The following is a 19,813-nucleotide window of genomic DNA, read 5'->3' as shown; positions in this document are numbered from 1 at the left end:
GACGCCCTAGTTTATTTCATCCATCCATCCATCCATCCATTTTCCGTACCGCTTTCAGTAAAACAAAACAAAAAAAACGTTAACTAGATTTTAAATTAGTTATACGTACTGTAATTTGTTCAGGTTGCTGTCTATTGATTGTGGTTTGTTTCGTATCGTCTGCACGCGACAGGTGACTGTAAACTGTAAACTTACGAGTAATTTTACAGTAAGTTTAAACAGTGGTCGTAAGAAATACGTTTCCCAGGGTGCATTTCGTGATTTTTCTTTTTCGACCACGCTTTCTTTTGACTAACATGTATTTTGTAATTTCATAATGCCTGCAAATAATGTTAATGGTTAGTTTTTTTGTGTTTATCTCAACATGAATAATAAAATCATTTTTACGTTATATGCGTAACGTCTTCGTTTTAAGACTCTAAGAACTACATCTCCCATTAGCCTTTTCGACCGAACGGCAATGGTTCTGCACGGCACCAGTAGCCACTGTACTTGTTAAAATATATGTGTTCAGACAAAACGTTTGCAGCCATGTACTGCTTTATAGTTTTCGTTGTATTTTTCGGATCTTGTGCGAGTAGCTCGAACACAAAAGGTGAGATTATTTAAACTTTTAACTAAATTGGATAAGAGAAACGCAGGGAAAGCTTTTAGCTAGCATTCGATACACATGCAACCTCAACATCAACTCAACAACAGGTGCCCTCCTGTTGTGATTTCGACCAATTTAACCCGAATTCAGCTTGAAATGGTCGAAACCAATACGTATCTTTAGTGAGGCACAGTCATTTACTTATTAAATGCTTTTGTTTCCTCTGTGCGTCAATGTATCATTAAAATAACGAATTAGCGCACCCCTTTCATGTTTTTTTTCCATCAGCGTAATATGAACCCAGTGCTAACTTTTTTCTTTTTTTTTATCAGGGAAATATTATGGAAATTGACTTGTGAATATTTGAATAGAAATAGCTGGGAATCCTAGATTGTGGATTGCCTGCCTGTGCCTACCCATCAACAGTGAAATTACACAACCAAGTAAAGTTTGAGTTATCTGACTACTTCATTCTCGATCCTTGGGGTATGTTGACCATGACAGGTTGAGAAGACATTTAAAAATGCATAATTAACATGTAACCTTTAACTCCCAAAAGACATTCCAGCAGTTTTAGCTTTACATTTGCCTCACGTGTTCCAGGGCTCTACACGAACTTTCTGCACGAGTAGCACTGGTGCGACCAACACCACACAATGATTTGGTCGCACCATGTTTTGACGAGGTACAGCATGATCATGGCATACCATAGTTTCGTGGGAAGTAAAGCTTGACAGTGACTCGATATGACGTTCGCAAAATATTTTACTGTGAACAAGCAGCGGCAGACAAAACAGGTCAATTAAATAAATAAATAAAAACAAAGCCTTTACTTTTATTTGACCAAACAAGCCCATTTACAGTGCCACGCAAAAGTATTTGCCCCCTTCTCAAATTATTAGTATTTTTGTTTTAAAGTTTCCACGCTTTATTGTTTAAGGGCATCAAACAAATGTAAATATCAGACAACGATAACCCAAGTAAATGTAAAATTCTGTTTTAAAATGGTGACTTGTATTTACTAAGGAAAAAAAACTTCTGTTACCTGGCCCTGTGTGAAAAAGTAATTGCCCCCCTTGTTTAATTATGAACTTTGGCTAATCAACTTGTTGGAAAAGCTGAGTTCATTTTCACTAATCACGCCCAAACCTGATTACCTTCGAGACCTGTTCAATCAAGAAATCACTTAAGTAGAACTTGTCTGACAAAATGAAGTCAGCCAAAAGATCTCAAAAAGCTGCAACAAAACACCACGATCCAAAGAAATTCAAGAACAGATGCGAAATAAAATAATTGATATTTATCTGTCTGGCAACGGTTACAAAACCAGTTCTAAAGCTGTAGGACTCCAGCAGACCACAGTGAGAGCCATTATGGACAAATGGAGAAAACACGGAACAGTCGTGAACCTTCCCAGGAGTGGTCGGCCTTCAAAAGACCCCAAAAGCACAGTGACGACCCATTCAGGAGGCCACCAACAGGGCTCAAGACTGCGACCAAAATGGGATCGATAGATAGATTAAGAAAGATTTGTTAGTGTTGCTAGGGTTAGGGTTAGGAGGAGATTGCAGTGGGGAAAAAAGGCAACTTTCAACCATTAGAACATGCACAGTGTGACAAGATGAAATTTGCTGGAAAAAAAGGTCGCATATGCGACCAATTTGGTCGTCGTCTCGAGCCCTGACTTACTATCACCTCCTGAGCATTGGACTGTTATTATTGTGCATCGGTGTTGTTTTTTTGCCCCAAGCGTCGGACTCTTCCCGCAGCGCCTACGAGAACTACGTCACGTGCATATGGCACAACCGGCTCTATTTGTACACGGCCGCCGCACTCACCATCACGCTGTGGTTCTCGCTCAACATATTCCTCAAGAAGGTACAGTGGCGCGTGGATACTCAGACGTAAACGTGTGTGTGTGTGTGTGTGTGTGTGTGTGTGTGTCACCGCTGTCGTATTTTCAGGGTAATAAAAGATCACCTTTTTGTTTTGTTTTTTAGAAAACCTTCTCAAAGGTTGTCGTCAGCCCCTGGGTCCAGGAAGCCACCAAGAAAGACGAGTGCTGTGCTAAACCTGCTGAAGTTCATGTGTCCGGAGTGAAAATTTTCTTTGGCTCCCAGACCGGAACAGCTAAAGTACGTGTCTTGTTTCAACGTGTTACTCATCCACCAAGCTGAAATTTGTATGATGACTAGGGTTGCCAAATTCTGCTCATTTACAGAGGAGGAAACTCAATGGAAATTAACTGGGAATTGATGGGAACAAACAGGAATAAACTATAAATTGACACACTTGAAAGTTGGCTCTCAATAGCAAACAAGAAAACAAATTGGACAAGTAGGTACTCCTAACTCTAACCGGGCCGGAGAAAGCCTCATTACATTTTAATGAAACATTTTGAATGTTTGACAATTTAACCTCAATTAATTAACAAAGTATTCTCTTTTGTATTCATCTGTAACAACAAAACTGTCACTGAGTATAACATGGATGAAAGGTGCTGCTTCCAAAAAAACAAATGAACGTTTGTCCCTGAAAATGTAACAAAATTCTGCATACAATATATAGCAGTTCAGGTACAAGACGGGTCGGTTGCCTCGTTTTATTAAGGGTGTGGGGGGGAGAATCTATTTATTTGATTAAAAAAATCGATGAGACCCAAAAAAAAAACCAAATGGGATTAAATAAATGAATCGCCCAGCCCTAGCTCTTCTTTTAAATGACTCAGTTTCCCATTAATTCCTGTGGAAAGTTTCCAATTTGGAATATTTTCATAATTCCCCAACTCAGCCTCCCATAAAAATGTATCGGTAACTTTGTAGATATTGACTGTAACATTTTCCACCCCTTGGCAACCCAATTGATGAAACTGGCTTTTTTTTTTCTTGACAGAGTTTCGCAAAGGAGATGTCGGCAGACGTGAGGAGTTTGGGCCTGCCGGCCGAGGTGATGGACATGAAGGATTACGATCCGGACGATCGGCTGGCCGAAGAGGTAAGAAGCGGCTCCTTCCTTTGGCGGCTGCGCTAAGATGGTGGCTTCCCTTTCCAACATGAACATCTGGCCAACTGTACTCATCATTAGAGCCCCAATGGCAGACACATTCATATTAAAAAAAGGTCGCCCACGAATTAAAATCCTGACACTGTGTTAAGTTACATTGGCTTCATTCATCCTCCCAGTAAACCGCATTCAAAATCAGAATCAGAATCAGAATCATCTTTATTTGCCAAGTGTGTCCAAAACACACAAGGAATTTGTCTCCCCGGTAGTTGGAGCCGCTCTAGTACAACAGACAGTCAATTTACAGAACACTTTGGGGACATAAAGACATTGACAAAAAACAATTGTGCAAAAAGATGCAGAGTCCTCTAGCACTTAGAGCAGTTCGAACGACTAATATTGCAATAGTCCGGTGCAATGACCATTGTGCAAAGGGCGCTGAGACTTCAAGGAGTGGATGCGGTTTAAAGTGACGAGTAGTGCGATCATCTGGGACAATGTCGGTTGTGCAAATGTTACAGATACTCCTCAATCAGTGTGCAAATGGAGCAGATGCTACTCTGGCATGAGTGGCCAGTATATGCAAAGTGCCTCAGATCGGAAAAACTTGCTCTGTGGTTTCAATCCAACATGTGATAATGAACATGTCTTATGGAAATAAGCCAGTGAACTCCTTTCTGCCATTTCTGAAGTACTCTATTAATACAGTTGAGTTAATGACCCTTTTCACACTCTGACTAACCTTTCCCAAACTCTTATAAACACTTCCTATTATGGCCGGGGCTGTCAAATATTTAAGGAATCCATGATTCTACCGATCATGACATCGATTATTTGAGCAATCTCATCAAAATCGTTTTTGTATAATAGTAATATGAAAATGTATGCGCAGTGCAGGCATATTTTTTTTGTCCGCTTAGGGTCGCAATCGAGTTGGTTGCTGTTAACGCAGGATAGCGGCAAGCTGCTTTTTCTTCTGGCTAAGAAAAAGCACATAGTAGCATGCAAAAATGAAAGGTCAACATCATTTAAGTTTTAACTGTTAGAAACATATCAGTTAGACGTGCAATTCAATTCAATTGAGTTGACCTGTAAAGGTTATAGTGCATTTTCAGTACAGCCTAAAATTTCCCCCCAAAGGCCAATATCCCAAACTGTTTGGGAGTAGCGCATGTCCCAAAAGTGGGAATTCCTTTTGACTGTGTGGTCTTGTTTGTTTGAGCCAGTGCAGCAGCAAGTGTGTGTGCGTGTTCCTGGTGGCCACGTACACGGATGGGCGGCCCACCGACAACGCCGACTGGTTCTGCAAGTGGCTGGAGGAGGCGTCCACCGACTTCCGCTATGGGAAGACGTACCTGAAGGGCCTCCGCTACGCCGTGTTTGGCCTGGGAAACTCTCTCTACGCCGCCCATTACAACACGGTAGGGCTCGGTCGTGTCGACAGAAGATAAACAACAAAACACCACGATTTATTTTTATTTTTTTAATTATACAACTTTTTTTTAATCTTGAAAATATTGGACTTTCTCCTTATAAATAAAACTATACACCTTTTTTCCCCTCAAATGTGTCACTTGTTTTCCTATAATATACAACTTTTTAAAATCTTTGTAATGAGTATAAGTGGTCCAGAAAATGGATGGATGATAATAATAATCTTGTAACTTCTCAAGTTCAGCCAAGTTTTTTTGCAAAACTATACTTGTATTTTCTTAAATGTAAAACTTTTCTCTTCTGAAATATGTATGTTTTTAAAGTACAAGAAAAATGTTTTTTTTCAAATAAACATTTTCCCCAAAAATATATACCTTTTTCTCGAAATTAATAAAGATAAAAAAAAATTTTCTTGAAAAATTTCAAACTTTTTTTTTTGTTTAAAATTAAACCTATTTTCTCAAGTATGAAACTTTTCTCAGAAATATGCTACTTTTTCTAAAACAGATTTCACTTTCTCAAAAATATACTTTTTTCTTACACACATACTACTTTCTCAAAATATTTTTTGAGAAAGTGACATCTGTTTTAGATCTGTTTACTTTTTATTAAAATGTATAACTTTTATTTTCTCAAAATACACATTTTTCCTCAATTAAAAAAAAAAAAAATCATTTTTTTTATTATGTCAGACTTTTTTCTCAAAACATATTTTTTTGCTCATCAAAACTAGACAACTATTTTCTCAAATGTGCAGCTTTGTTTTTTAATTATTGCATTTTCTTTCTGGAAAATATTCTACTTTTTTCTCAAAATCAACGTTTTCCCTAAAAAAACAATTTACTTTCATAGAAAATATACAACTATTATTAGAATGTAAAAAAGTCAAACGTTTTCCCTAAAATATTTTTTCCCTCAGATCTAAATGTTGAAAATATTTTTTTCTGGAAACATGTTTTTCCCCCAAAACTAAACAAAACTTTTTTTTCAGAAACTTAAAAAAACAAAAAACCTTTTTTTCCCCAAATTAACCTATGAGAATTGGCCCATGCACAACTTTGAACATATGAGTTTTTGATTGACTATACATTCTCTGTCCAGGTGGGCAAAAACGTGGACAAGTGGCTGTGGATGCTGAGCGCCTCACGCGTCCTGACCCGCGGCGAAGGCGATTGCAATGTGGCCAGAGCGCCAATGGCAGCGTCCAGGCCGACTTCCTGGCCTGGAAGCTCAAGTTCCTCAAACGTCTGCGGGATCTCTGCCGGGACGACGACGACGACAAGTGCTGCGGGAAACGCGAGAAGGGTACTTCCTGTGTCAAGACGGATGGACAGGAAGTAGAAGCGTACGAGAACGTCGCTCTGGATCATAACTACACTGAGGTAAGGTACTTTAAAAACAATTACTTTGTTTGACTTTGGCAAGCAATAAAAGTATTGCTTTAGCGCCATCATCTTCATTTGTTAAACACTTTAAAAGCACGCACAGTGCACCAAAGGGCTGTACAAAGCAAAAAAATACATGGAAAAAAAAAAATACATGGGGAAAAAAAAAAAGGTTTTATGCCACAGGTGTCAATCTCATGGCCCGGGGGCCTCATACGGCCCTCCACATCATCTTATGTCTCCCTCAAAAGCAATTCAGTGCGTCAACTTCTATGATTCTTGTTCAAATCTGTACCAAAATGTTAAATTAATTTGTCATTTTTAATAAATAATATCGTTGGGATATTGCGTTTTTTTGTTACCAAACTCTTTTTTTTTTTTTTTTTTTTTTTTTTTTTTTTTTTAAAGTAACTTGAACAATAGTTGGACTATTATCCTTGACTTCTGATGTCAAAAATAGTTATCCATCAATTCGCTTGGCACTCCGCTTTCCTCCCACATCCCAAAAAAATGCGTGCTAGGTTAATTGAAGTCTCTAAATTGCCCGTAAGTATGAATGTGAGTGCGGACGGTTGTATGTTTGTGTGTGCCCTGCGATTGGCTGGCAACCAGTTCAGTTCACGCCTCCTGCCCGATGATCCCGCGACCCTTGTGAGGATAAGCGGCTCAGAAAATGGAAAAATGGAAGCTTTCACAGTCATAACGGCCCTCTGAGGGAAACTGTAATGACAATGTGACCCGTGACCAAAATGAGTTTGACACCCCTGTTTTATGCTAATGGGAACAATGGATATTAGTTAAAACTTTTACACAGTAAAAGAAGGAAAACGATCTTAAAAATGACAGATTATTGTATGTATGCATACATAATACTGGTTTTAGTCGCTCCGCTGAGAAAATGTTCCACACGCCTCACATGTGACATTTCTGTCCGTCCCTCAGACACACTCTTTGCTCTTCTCACCAATCGCTGCATTTTCACACACACGCACGCACACACGTACAACGTGACAGCTCACAGATGACCCGTCGTCATGGCAGCGGACACCTCGGGAGACGACTGTGTCGTCGAGACTTGTTCCTGGCAGCAACCGACAAGCGCGCCTGTCATCTTTTTCATCGTACTTGCAAGCAATTTTTAGATTTACGCACCTTTCAGTTTTTAATTTGACGGCCTAATAATGGCGAGAGGCAGGTTAAACGCAGACACTTTTTTTTGGCGGGGGGGGGAGTAGAGTTTCTAATGAACACGTTTCATGTCTGCCAGGACGTGGCGTTTACAAACTAGTGTCACACCTACACCAAGGCTTTACTTTTGTCGCCGATTTGTAGCTGAAAGGAGACCAGGTTTTATTATTTTAAGGCAAACGTACGCTCATTTGATGCTTACGAGGGACAGATGGGCCAAATCATTTGCAGCTGAGAATAAAATAAATTGTTACATTTTTTGAATGAGTTATGTTACTAATGAAATAATAAAGTTATTCTCATTTTAGTATGTTATGTATAATTAATTTCAATATAATTAACCAGTTGTTTAGTTAAAAAAATGTTCAAACATGTCTCTGTTGTGCGTCAGAATTTGGAACAGTGCATTTTATGTGTGTGGCACGGTGGCCGACTGGTTAGAGCGTCTGCCTCACAGTTCTGAGGACCGGGTTTCGATCCCCGGCCCCGCCTGAGTGGAGTTTGCATGTTCTCCCCGTGCCTCGGTGGCTTTTCTCCGGACACTCCGGTTTCTTCCCACATCCCAAAAACGTGGATTGAAGACTCTAAATTGCCCCGTAGGTGTGAATGTGAGTGCGGATGGTTGTTTGTTTGTATGTGCCCTGCGATTGGCTGGCAACCAGTTCAGGGTGTACCCCGCCTCCTTCCCGATGATAGCTGCGATAGGCTCCAGCACGCCTGCGACCCGCGTGAGGAGAAGCGGCTCAGTAAATGGATGGATGGATGGATGGATGGATGGATGGATGGCATTTTATGTTTAAAAGAAAATGCTGTTTTAATTGGGAGGTTTGTTAAAAAAGATTTCAAATTATACTCTGTTGGTTACTTGAAAATGATGTCATTTACATCAGCTATTTAGGAAAATCTGAGAAAAATATCATTTGAATAATAATTTGGAATGCGGTCTGCGTACAATTATGAATTTCAATCGTAGTTAATTCATTCTCATTTTTTAATTGTATTATGTATCAATCAATGTATTTAATATTGATACTTTACCAACTACCTAATGAACTAATTTTCTTTGAATGTATTTATCCATCCATCCATTTTCGTCCGCTTAGCCGAGGTCAGGTAGCAGCAGTAGGGAAGGCCAGACTTCCGTCTCCCCATTCACTTCCTCCAGGTCTTCCGAGGGGATCCCGAGGCGTTCCCAGGCCAGCCGAGAGACGTAGTCTCTCCGGCGTGTCCCGGGTCGTCCCCGGGGTCTCCTCCCGGAGGGACGTTCCCGGAACCCGGTGAGGCGTGCCGATTCCCCTATGGCGCCTCCCACAGTTGGTGAGCCCACGGGAAGGGGGGGACCCACGTTACCCTTTCGGGCTGTGCCCGGCCAGGCCCCACGGGCGCAGGCTCGGCCACTGGGCGCTCGCCTTCGAGCCCCACCTCCAGGCCTGGCTCCAGAGGGGGGGCCCCGGTGACCCGCGTCCGGGCAAGGGAAAACGTAACCCAATAATTGTTTTCATCATAAGGGTCTTTGGAGCCGTACTTTTGTCTGGTCCCTCACCTAGGACCTGTTTGCCATGGGTGACCCGGCCAGGGGCGTGAAGCCCCAGACAACTTAGCTCCTAGGATCATTGGGACACACAAACCCCTCCACCGCCATAAGGTGACGGCTCAAGGAGGGGTGAATGTGTTTATCTACATCCAATTTTTAATAATACAAACCTTCCTATATTCTATTGTTTACAACAAATCAACTAACCAATTATTTAATAGGATGAATTAATTTTAAAAAATCCATAAATATATTAGTATTAACCAAACAACAAAAAAACAAAAGCTAAATGATTGCAACATGATATATAATCAATGTATTTATAACTAACCAATTATTTAATAAAACATATTTTTACATTATACATTTCAATTACCAGTTTTAGGGAAAAGACAAAAAGAAAAATGATTGCAACAAATAACCCATGACTCTTGATCATAGAAAGGCTTGGTGTGCCAAATTACTCATTAGCTGTTAGCTAGTAGCATGTTTGATTCATCCATCCATTTTCTTTAGCGCTTATCCTCATTTGGGTGGCTTCGGGGCATGCTGGCGCCTATCCCAGCTGACTTTGGGCGACAGACGGAGGGTACACCCTGAACTGGTCGCCAGCCAAACAAAACATGTTGAACACAGCATTCTGGACATGTTCAAACCTCCAACAAACTCGTTAGCATCTAGCATGTTGTTTCTTGTTATCCACCTCTGAAGTCTCATGTTTTTTGTATATATATTGTTTGTTTTTTGTTTTTTGCGGCTTTCTTCAGGAGGAGCCGGTGGAGTCGAGCAGTGACGACGACTCGTCGACCTCCCCCTCCGTGTTGGATGTGGAGGATCTGGGCAGCCTGATGATGAGCAACGTCAAACAGGTCAGCGTGCGGCCGGTCTCATTTGCACGCTTTGAAAGCAGCCTCGCCTCCCGCGGAAGCGGCAGATGGCCTGGTAGACGCGCGGACGCCCACCGACATGATGAGTGACTCAAACAACGGATGGACACGTAAACATAATACACGGGTCTTCATTCATTTAGATCATTTTTAATAAGGTTTTTGTTTTCTTCAAAATAATATAGACTGCATTCTTCTCGAAAAAGAAACGTTTTGCATGTTATATTTTTGAGAAAAAAAGTTGTATATTTGCGCACATTGTTTTGTGTATTTTCTAGAAAAAGGTAGCATTGAGACATTTTTTTTTTGTATTCCACAAAAATATATGGCTTTCTTCTCAAAAAAGAACAAAAAAACATTTTGGAGATTTGGTATACTGTATATCCTGATGTGTACTGTATACAAAAAAAAAAGGTATTTCTGAGGAAAATCACGTATTTCTGTATTTTTATGGGGGGAGAAGAAAAGTTGTTTAGTTGTTTCCAAAAAACGTGTATTTCTGAGGAAAAACGTCATGTATTTCCTGATATGGGGGGGGGGGGTTATTTGTTAGGGAAATAGATGTGTATTTCATATACAGTGGACCTCTGGAGAGAAAAAACATTTGTTAACCCAAAAAAGTCTTGAATAAGCTTAGTACTCTGGCGTGGTGCTGGAAATCCGGCGTATTCATTTTTTGGGGACGAGACAGGACTCAATAGAGTGACGAATGGAAACAAAACAAAAAAAGAATCACTCCTACAAGACGTGAGTCCATTATCATGCATCTTTTACGGTTCCCAGATTCCCTCAGACGGCGGGCAGGTGGCCAAGCGCTCCAGGAAGGTGGCGAGGAAGAGCCAAGAGGAAAAAGAGGAAGAGCGACGGGAGATGATCACACCCGCCCTGAGAGAAGCTCTGAGTAAACAAGGTAGCGCAGTGCCCCCGTGCTCCACTGAGTCCTTAATGGAGCGGCGAATAGCTTTTTTCTCAACAGGAGCATCTGCCAGGTGTTTGTGCATGATGATGATGGAGGATGGAGCCAGAGCTCCATCATCATTGCTTGGTAGTAATAAAAATAAAAGGACGTCCTCGAGGGAAGGCAGCCAGATGTTAGCCGCCAGTCGCCTCACCTTGTTGTCTCCACAAGGACGACAAAGTCTGTTGACTTAAAAGTCCCCAAACTTTTCTTCATTGCGCCAACAAATCAATCACAATTTGGTCAACTCTGCCAGAGGCTGCCCGTCTGTTGCTGCTTTATTAATCGCTAAATAGATCAAACACGAGAGCCAAAGCTCGGGAGACAGAGCTTTAGAGCCATACTGCGACAGACACAACGTGAGAGGCGTGAGTCAAGAGACAAAAGAGCCATACTGGAAGAGGCCTAATGCGTGTGCTGCAACCTGAGAAGCCCGACTTGAGAGCCTCGAATGGAGCGCCATTCCAGGACTCAAGAGCCACAGGAACCGTAATGCAAGAGGCCTAATGCGCGAGCTGCATCTTGAGAGGCCCGAGTCGAGCGCCTCAACTTGAGAAAAGGCCCGACTTGAGCGCCGCGACTTGAGAGCAATTGTGCGAGAGGTGCAACCGGAGAGCCCCAGGAGCCATACTGCGAGAGGCATGCCAGAGAGGCAACTGCGTCATGAGAGTCGCGACTCAAGAGTCGTATCTGGAGAGCCATACCCCGAGAGGCACGATTTGAGATCCATAACGCAGCAGGCGCAACATGAGAGGCGCCACTCAAGGGCCGCAAGACCCGGACTGCGAGAGGCGTACTGTGAGAGGAATGACTTGAGAGCAGCAGAATCCATAATGCAAGAGGCCCGTGAGTGGCGTTCTCGAGTCGAGAGCCGTGTCTTGATAGCCGCGGGAGCCGTACTGCGAGGGGCGCGGCGGGAGAACTGCGACTTGAGAGCCGTGACTCGAGAGCCGCAGTAGCCGTAACACGATCGACGCGACTCGTGAGGCTTAATGAGAGGACGACTCGAGAGCTGCAGGAGCCATACTGCCAGAGATGCGACTCCACAGCCGTGTCTTGAGAGCCATACCGCAAGAGGCAGGACTCCAAAGCCGCACGATCCATAACGCAAAAGGTGCGACTCGAGAGGTGGAACGTGATAAACTGCGTTATGAGCCTCTTTTTCACGTGAGATCCGGCTAAATTACTACAAAACAGAAGTAAAAGAATCAGAAGGCCGGTTCAGAGTGTAACGGTAGAGCCGGCAATTGTGACATTGCCACGATGCAGCCCCCGTTCCAGGGGCTGCTTTACCTTGTCGTCCGAGTTATTAAGCACAAAATCCATGTTTGTTTCTTTTTTTCCCCGAAGGTGTCTTTGTCTGGAACATTTTTATTTCTCACCCGAACCAGCGCATTGGCTCGCTCACCTGCGGAAGTCGCTGAGCGGCCTCTGGCAGCCGTTCAGCTCCCGCTCCTGCTGCGCGCCGTCCACGACGACTACGCTATAAATAGCAACACGTCACTCCTGTCCACCTAAATGTTGACCTGCTGTCTTTTGTTAGGAACATTTCTTGCTGTTTTTCTGCAACACGGCTAGAAAACAGAAATCCATTCGTCGTTATGAAATTGTGTATTAGCTGTATATGCAATACTTATTTTAACATTATAAATTGTCAAACAGGTATAAACGGAATTTAGCCAGTCTTAATAACGACGCACCAAATGTTCGGCCAAGGATCATCTTTGGCCGACAATGGCCTCAAGCAGTTGGGTTTTATTTCTGTTGTGTGATGAAATAATGAAAGTTCAGACGTGAGCAACCACGTCATAACCATGTCTGCTACATTAGTTTGTTGTTATATATTTTTCTATATTTCTTATACTGTTGAATAAATTCTTTATTTTCCCTTTTTTTTCAAGTTTACTTATTTAAATCTTAAGCTACTCTAATTTTATTTTTAATACATATCCTTTAAAACTGTCAGTTCATAAACAATGAAAAAATATATTTTTAAAAAAAAATGTTTTTGCCATATTGCCCAGCCAGTAGACCCCAGCTATTCGTGGGGGACCGGACTGCGAATAGCGAAAATCGGCGGCTAATTGACGGCCATTATAATTGCATTGACAAAAGGAAAAAAAAAATTTGAATATGCATGAATAAAGCGTTTTCGGGGTTGGTTCCACCCCAAAGAAAAAAAAAATTATTGGAAAAAAATGTAGAACAACTGATAAAGAAGCCACAAGTGGCAAACTGTGAATATGCGGGGTTTACTGTATCATGTCCAGGTAATGTCCTGTCCAATTTATTTTTTATTACCCCCCCCCCCCCCCCTCCTTGAAGTGCTTTTCGGAGCCAAAGCAAGTGAAGCAAATCAGGCATTCAGAGTGACTGTTCTTAATAAAGCGTCCCGTTTGCGGTCTCTGCTCAGGTTACAAGCTGATCGGAAGTCACTCAGGGGTGAAGCTGTGCCGTTGGACCAAGGTACGTACACTTGAACTCCACAACCCCTTTTGAGTGACATAATTGACAGCTGAGGTGTTTTTGTTTTTTTAATATATAACAAGTCCATGCTGCGAGGCCGAGGTGGCTGCTACAAGCACACCTTCTATGGCATCCAGTCCCACCGCTGCATGGAGACCACGCCCAGTCTGGCCTGCGCCAACAAATGCGTCTTCTGCTGGAGGTAAGGCAGCAGTCGACTTTTCCAAGAAATCTGATGGATTAGCTAAACAGTAAAGGCATCGGTCTGAGGCTCTGAGCTGTTGAAATGTCAAGTGTAAGATAATAATTGAGCAATTCTTGTGGAGAAATATCAGCGTGTCAACATGTGAAAGCATGAGACAGTTGTACGAGTAATTAGGAGTGACTGTTTTTTCTAAAATAGTAATCATGGGAATTTCCAAAAGCAACGGTCATTGAATTACACATTTTCTCCCAGTAATGTGATGGATTACAATCACATACGTTTTGTAATGCAATGACATAATAATCTCGTTACATGTAATTAGTAACTCCCCAACACTGTTTCTGAGCGCAGTGTAAGTCGTCGTTGCAAGCAAGCAGCATGCGGTGGGAATGCGGCAAACACCAAAATGCGGACGCTGATTCATGACAGCGTTGGCGACAGGCGAAGTGTTTGTCGCCAACGCTCCCCGCTTGAAGGTCGCCGTCAGAGCACCGCTCCCCCTGTCGCCGCGCGCACGACATTTTGTCCAGAAGCAGCAATGAAGGGCGACAGGCAGTCAGCAAGCGTGGAACCCAACCCCCCGCAAACACACACACATACACGCTGACAACCTGCAGAAAACGTCTTGTGTCATTGCAAGGTCAGCTGCTTACATTGAAACAAGTGTCTACATAGAAAGGACCTCGAGACTTTTTGGGAATAATCACTGAATTTGGACCCTGAAAAAAAAAAAATCCAATTTTATTTTTGTAAGATTATTATGTCATTGACTTTTTTTCTTTTTAGAAATACGATGTTATTCATGGGAAATTATAAAAGAATCAATTTGCATTCTTGTAATATGACTTAATTTGTAAAAACAGGACTATTCTTGTAAAATATTACATATAACTATTTTAATCACTTAAAATGTGACTTTTTCTAAAAAATATATATTCCTGTGAGATTCCAACTTTTTTTCAGTTTTTAATGGTTTTATTCTCATAATATGACCATAATATGACCTAGGAAAAGTAGACCTAGTCCAATAAATTCACATTTTATTTCTTGAAAACTTTAGATTTTTATCGGATAGAATGTGACTTTTTTCCCTCGAAAAATGCAACTTATTCCTGTAACATTACCTTTTTCTGACATTTAAAAAAAACAAGAAAAATGCCAATTCATCTATTCCAATACAATGATTTTTTTAAAGTTGACAGCATTAGTGTTTTTTTTCTCATAAAACCCAACTTTGTTCTTAAAAAAAAAAAAAAAAAAAAAAAGCCCTGTCCAATATTAAACAATATTGTACACCAGTGTGAAGTAAAAGCACAACAATCCACTTTTGATCGAGCTCTTGTCTTGGATGCCAATGAATTATACAGGTCTACCTATTGTTGTGTCCGCTGAGTGCAAACATCTTTCAGGTGCTCAGAACAAAGCCAAGATGAAACCTCCAGTGATGTTTTTTTTTTTTATGTGCGTGCTTGACCATAAGGCACCACACCAATCCGGTGGGCACCGAGTGGCGCTGGAAGATGGACCCCGCCGAGAAGATCCTGCAGGACGCGCTGGAGAAGCATCAGGACATGATCCGACAGTTTCGAGGTCAGCGGCGCGACACGCCAAGCTCTATTCTGAAAAATGTGGCGTGAGATGCTCTTGCACTTCTTGTTGATGTTCCAGCATTTCTGGCAAATTCCAGGCATGAATTAAATATTTCTCCTGGGCGGTTGCACTCGTGTGCGCTGTGCTGTACTGTCGTCTCCCGATTCAGAGCACGGACCAGTTTGTAGCCAGAAAATACAAATCAAACAAGAGAAACACTAAAACAGGAGTTCATATGGTTACATCCAGAAATTTATTTTGTCTTCTGGAGCCATTTCTCAAGGTAACAGGCCCAAAAATCTGCCTTTTTTTTTTTTTTTTTTTTTTTCTTAAATACGATGAAGATTGTCATTTTTCCCTTCAGTTTAATACAGAACCACGTTTTGCCTTTTTAATATCGATTGTTCCTTAATGTAAGCATTGTTGTGCGCTTGTGTTGTGTATGTGTTGCTGCTCCATGCGTGTTCAGTAGCCGTTCTTTGAAGGTTTATAATTACCGTAACATCGATGCTAAATTTTGTTTGCCTGTCTATGGCAGTTATGAAAAAGCTGTACACTTTCATTCTAATACGCCAACGCCACCTAGAGGTTATGAAAAAGGTGTACACTTTCATTCTAATATGCCAAGCCACCTCGAGGTTATGAAAAAGATGTCGCCTACACTTTCATTCCAATATGACAGTGGTACATATGACTGCGTATATGTACAGTTGTGCTCATAAGTTTACATACCGTGGCAGAATTTGTGAAATATTGTTTTGTAAATATGACTGAATAACAACCATCATTAATTTCTTTATGGTTATGTTTTGTTTAATGATAATGCTTGACAGTTTAATTTGAGTCCCATTAAAATATTTTTTTTTAGTATTTGGGCTGGCCCTTCATGTTTTCTTTAAATTGTACCCATCTTACAAATTCTGCCCGGGTAATGAAACATATGAGCACAACTGTGTATTTTCTCATTTACTAAATAAAAGTAGGGCTGGGAATTTCAAAATAAGAGCAAGTAAATAAAGTATTACGTGTTCAAATAAAGTGTTTAACTTCAGAATTAATATTTGGAAAAAAACTAACAAACTACAGATACTTCGTTTTGATTATATGGGTAGAAGCAAAATCATGCATTGTACAACCCCAATTCCAATGAAGTTGGGACGTTGTGTTAAACATAAATAAAAACAGAATACAATGATTTACAAATCATGTTCAACCTATATTTAATTGAATACACGACAAAGACAAGATTTTTAATGTTCAAATTGATGTACTTGGCTATAAAAGGAGCTTCCCTGTATTGCTCAGTCATTCACAAGCAAAAATGGTACGACGTTCGCCTCTGTGAACAAGTGCGTGAGAAAATAGTCGAACAGTTTAAGGACAATGTTCCTCAACGTACAATTGCAAGGAATTTAGGGATTTCAGCATCTACGGTCCATAATATCATCAAAAGGTTCAGAAAATCTGGAGAAATCATTGCATGGAAGCAACAAGGCCGAAAACCGACATCGAATGCCCTTGACCTACGATCCCTCGGGCGGCGCTGCATCAAAAACTGACATCAATGTGTAAAGGATATCACCGCGTGGGCTCAGGAACACTTCAGAAAACCAATGTCAGTAAATACAGTTCGGCGCTACATCCGTAAGTGCAGCTTGAAACTCTACTATGGAAAGCAAAAGCCATTTACCAACAACACCCAGAAACGCCGCCGGCTTCTCTGGGCCCGAGCTCATCTAAGATGGACCGATGCAATGTGGAAAAGTGTTCTGTGGTCCGACGAGTCCGCATTTCAAATTGTTTTTGGATATTGTGGATGTCGTGTCCACCGGGACAAAGAGGAAAAGAACCCTTCGGACTGTTATGGATGCAAAGTTCAAAAGCCAGCATCTGTGATGTAATGGGGCTGTCTTAGTGCCAATGGCGTGGGGAACTTACACATCTGTGACGGCACCATTAATGCTGAAAGGTACATACAGGTTTTGGAGAAACATATGCTGCCATCCAAGCGACGTCTTTTTCATGGACGCCCCTGCTTATTTCAGCAAGACAATGCCAAACCACATTCTGCACGTGTTACAAAAGCGTGGCTTCGTCGTAAAAGAGTGCGGGTACTAGACTGGCCTGCCTGGAGTCCAAACCTGTCTCCCATTGGAAAGGTGTGGCGCATTATGAAGCATAAAATACAACAACGGAGACCCTGGACTGTTGGACAGCTGAAGCTGTACATCGAGCAAGAATGGGAAAGAATTCCACCTACAAAGCTTCAACAATGAGTGTACTCGGTTCCCAAACGTTTATTGAATGTTGTAAAAAGAAAAGGTGATGTAACACAGTGGTAAACACGACCCTGTCCCAGCTTTTTTGGAACGCGTTGCAGCCATAAAATTCCAAATTAACGATTATTTGCTAAAAACAATCAAGTTGATCAGTTTGAACATGAAATATCTTGTCTTTGTCGTGTATTCAATTAAATATAGGTTGAACATGATTTGGAAATCATTGTATTCTGTTTTTATTTATGTTTAACACAACGTCCCAACTTCATTGGAATTGGGATTGTACATGGGTAGAAGTGTTTTCCAGAATTTTGAGGTCAACTTTGGGGGTGCGTATTATACACGCGAAATTACGGTAATTAGGGCTGCAGTTAACAATGATTTTAGTTATCGGTTAATCTGTTGATGATTTTTTTAAATTAACTAAAATAATTTTAAATTGACAAATTCTTTATGATTCATCGACCGCTTTGGTCCGTAACATGTCAGAAAATAGGAGAAATGTTGATAAATCTAAACATAATTGAAAGAAAGAAGCGCAGGTTAGGAATTACCCTAACATCTATGCTAATTTCTGTTAGCCCTTCTGCAGCGTCATCAGAATCAGAATCCTCTTTATTTGCCAAGTATGTCCAAAACACACAAGGAATTTGTCTCCGGTAGTTGGAGCCGCTCTAGTACAACAGACGGTCAATTTACAGAACACTTTGGAGACATAAAGACATTGACAAAAAACAAAAAACAATTGTGCAAAAAGATGCATTATGTGTAAGCATTAAGCTATTGGACTTTTGTTAGACGACGACTGAATGTTTGGTTGATGATTTTGGTATTTAAATGTATAGTTTAATTTTCTTTTGTTTTATATGTCAGTTTTACAGTAAACTTCAACTGGGAGTGACGGAAAAATAGCTTGAAGCAAGCATGCTGTGCCTCTTATTTGAAGAACTGTGCATGCGAGATTCTTTTGGTTTCCTCAGTGATGTTATACAATCGTCTCCCATTTCTTGACAGTGAGATGGGGATACTGTATAAAAGTGTGTTTTGAGAAATGTCAATGTTTTAGGACTGCAACCGTTATTTGACTAACTCAAGTAATTCGATTAAAAAACAAAAAGTTGAAGCAATATCTTTACATGCTCATGAAGACGTATCCCCATAAGACTACAACATTTTGCCTCCATGCGTTGTTGTTTGGCGCTGCAGATTGAAATCCGCCGTTGCCTTTTGTCTCGCCAGGCGTCCCCGGCGTGAAGCGGGATCGTTACGAGGAGGGTCTGACGGTGCAGCACTGCGCTCTGTCCCTGGTGGGCGAGCCCATCATGTACCCCGAGATCAACCGCTTCGTGCGCCTCCTCCACTCCCGACGCATTTCAAGCTTCCTGGTCACCAACGCGCAGTTCCCCGAGGAAATCAGGTAGCGTTGCCTCGCTCGCCGCTTGGCAGCCAGATGCCTTCAATTGATGTCGAGTTGTTTGCCAGAGCTGTGAATAAGTAGCAATAAATGGCTACCTTGACTATACGTATGGATATTTGGCGCCCATTGTAATTGCATAGAATTATTTTTTTTTCCTAAATATTCTTGAATAAGCAGTGATAAAACGCCAATAAGCGTTTTTGGGGTTGGTCTCCCTCCAAAAAAGAATAAATGAGGAAAAATGAAAAAAAAAGCTTTTATTAATCCGCAAATAGTTGAATCCCCGGGTGCCAGACAGCGAGTATGCGGGCGTCCACTGCATATCAAATCGCTTTTCCCTTTGATTTGAATTAAACTGACATTTATCTGTTCCAAAAAAAAAAAGTAATTGTCACTTGTTTTTAAGTGCTTTATCTGTCGTGCTTGAGTCCCTTATGATTTCTTCTCCTGAATTCTTCATGACAAACTCTTGAACTAAGCGACCCGACTTCTCCGTCGTCTACCTCTTCCTCCTCCTCCTCCTCTTCCTCTCCACCGTGTGGGGGAGTCAATAATTGGTGAAGGCTCAGTAGTTGCCGGTGCTTTCAGGAGCTTGGATCCCGTCACTCAGCTGTATGTGAGCGTGGACGCCAGCACCAAAGAGAGCCTGAAGAAGATCGACAGGCCGCTCTTTAAGGACTTCTGGACGCGATTCCTAGACAGCCTCAAGGCCCTGGCGGAGAAGGTCAGACCACAAACTCCAATCCTCATATTTTTTATTAGAAAAAGTCACACGCTGCCAAGAAGAATACAGTGAAAACTAAATGTAAACAGTTTATTCAATTTTAATATCCTAATATTATGAGATAATTTTCCCCAGGAAAAATGTTTGTAGT

The 19,813-nt window shown here is 41.4% G+C and overlaps 1 protein-coding gene across 1 annotated transcript in view; it reads left to right on the top strand.

The window, feature by feature from the left end:
* Positions 1–456: 456 nt before the first annotated feature.
* The window catches only part of tyw1 (tRNA-yW synthesizing protein 1 homolog (S. cerevisiae)), a 38,285-nt gene continuing 18,928 nt past the window's right edge, over positions 457–19,813 (top strand). Inside the window, 14 exon segments of the mRNA XM_061682273.1 lie at positions 457–595; positions 2,343–2,470; positions 2,593–2,727; positions 3,485–3,586; positions 4,822–5,016; positions 6,131–6,212; positions 6,215–6,411; positions 9,904–10,005; positions 10,807–10,933; positions 13,395–13,447; positions 13,531–13,649; positions 15,133–15,242; positions 18,761–18,938; positions 19,527–19,662. Of these exon segments, the coding sequence (XP_061538257.1) occupies positions 505–595; positions 2,343–2,470; positions 2,593–2,727; positions 3,485–3,586; positions 4,822–5,016; positions 6,131–6,212; positions 6,215–6,411; positions 9,904–10,005; positions 10,807–10,933; positions 13,395–13,447; positions 13,531–13,649; positions 15,133–15,242; positions 18,761–18,938; positions 19,527–19,662 (1,755 nt within the window). The 5' untranslated portion in view covers positions 457–504.

Source organism: Phycodurus eques, chromosome 7 (genome assembly GCF_024500275.1).
Source record: "Phycodurus eques isolate BA_2022a chromosome 7, UOR_Pequ_1.1, whole genome shotgun sequence".
Lineage (NCBI taxonomy): Eukaryota > Metazoa > Chordata > Actinopteri > Syngnathiformes > Syngnathidae > Phycodurus > Phycodurus eques.
This window is presented reverse-complemented; position numbering and strand designations above follow the sequence as displayed.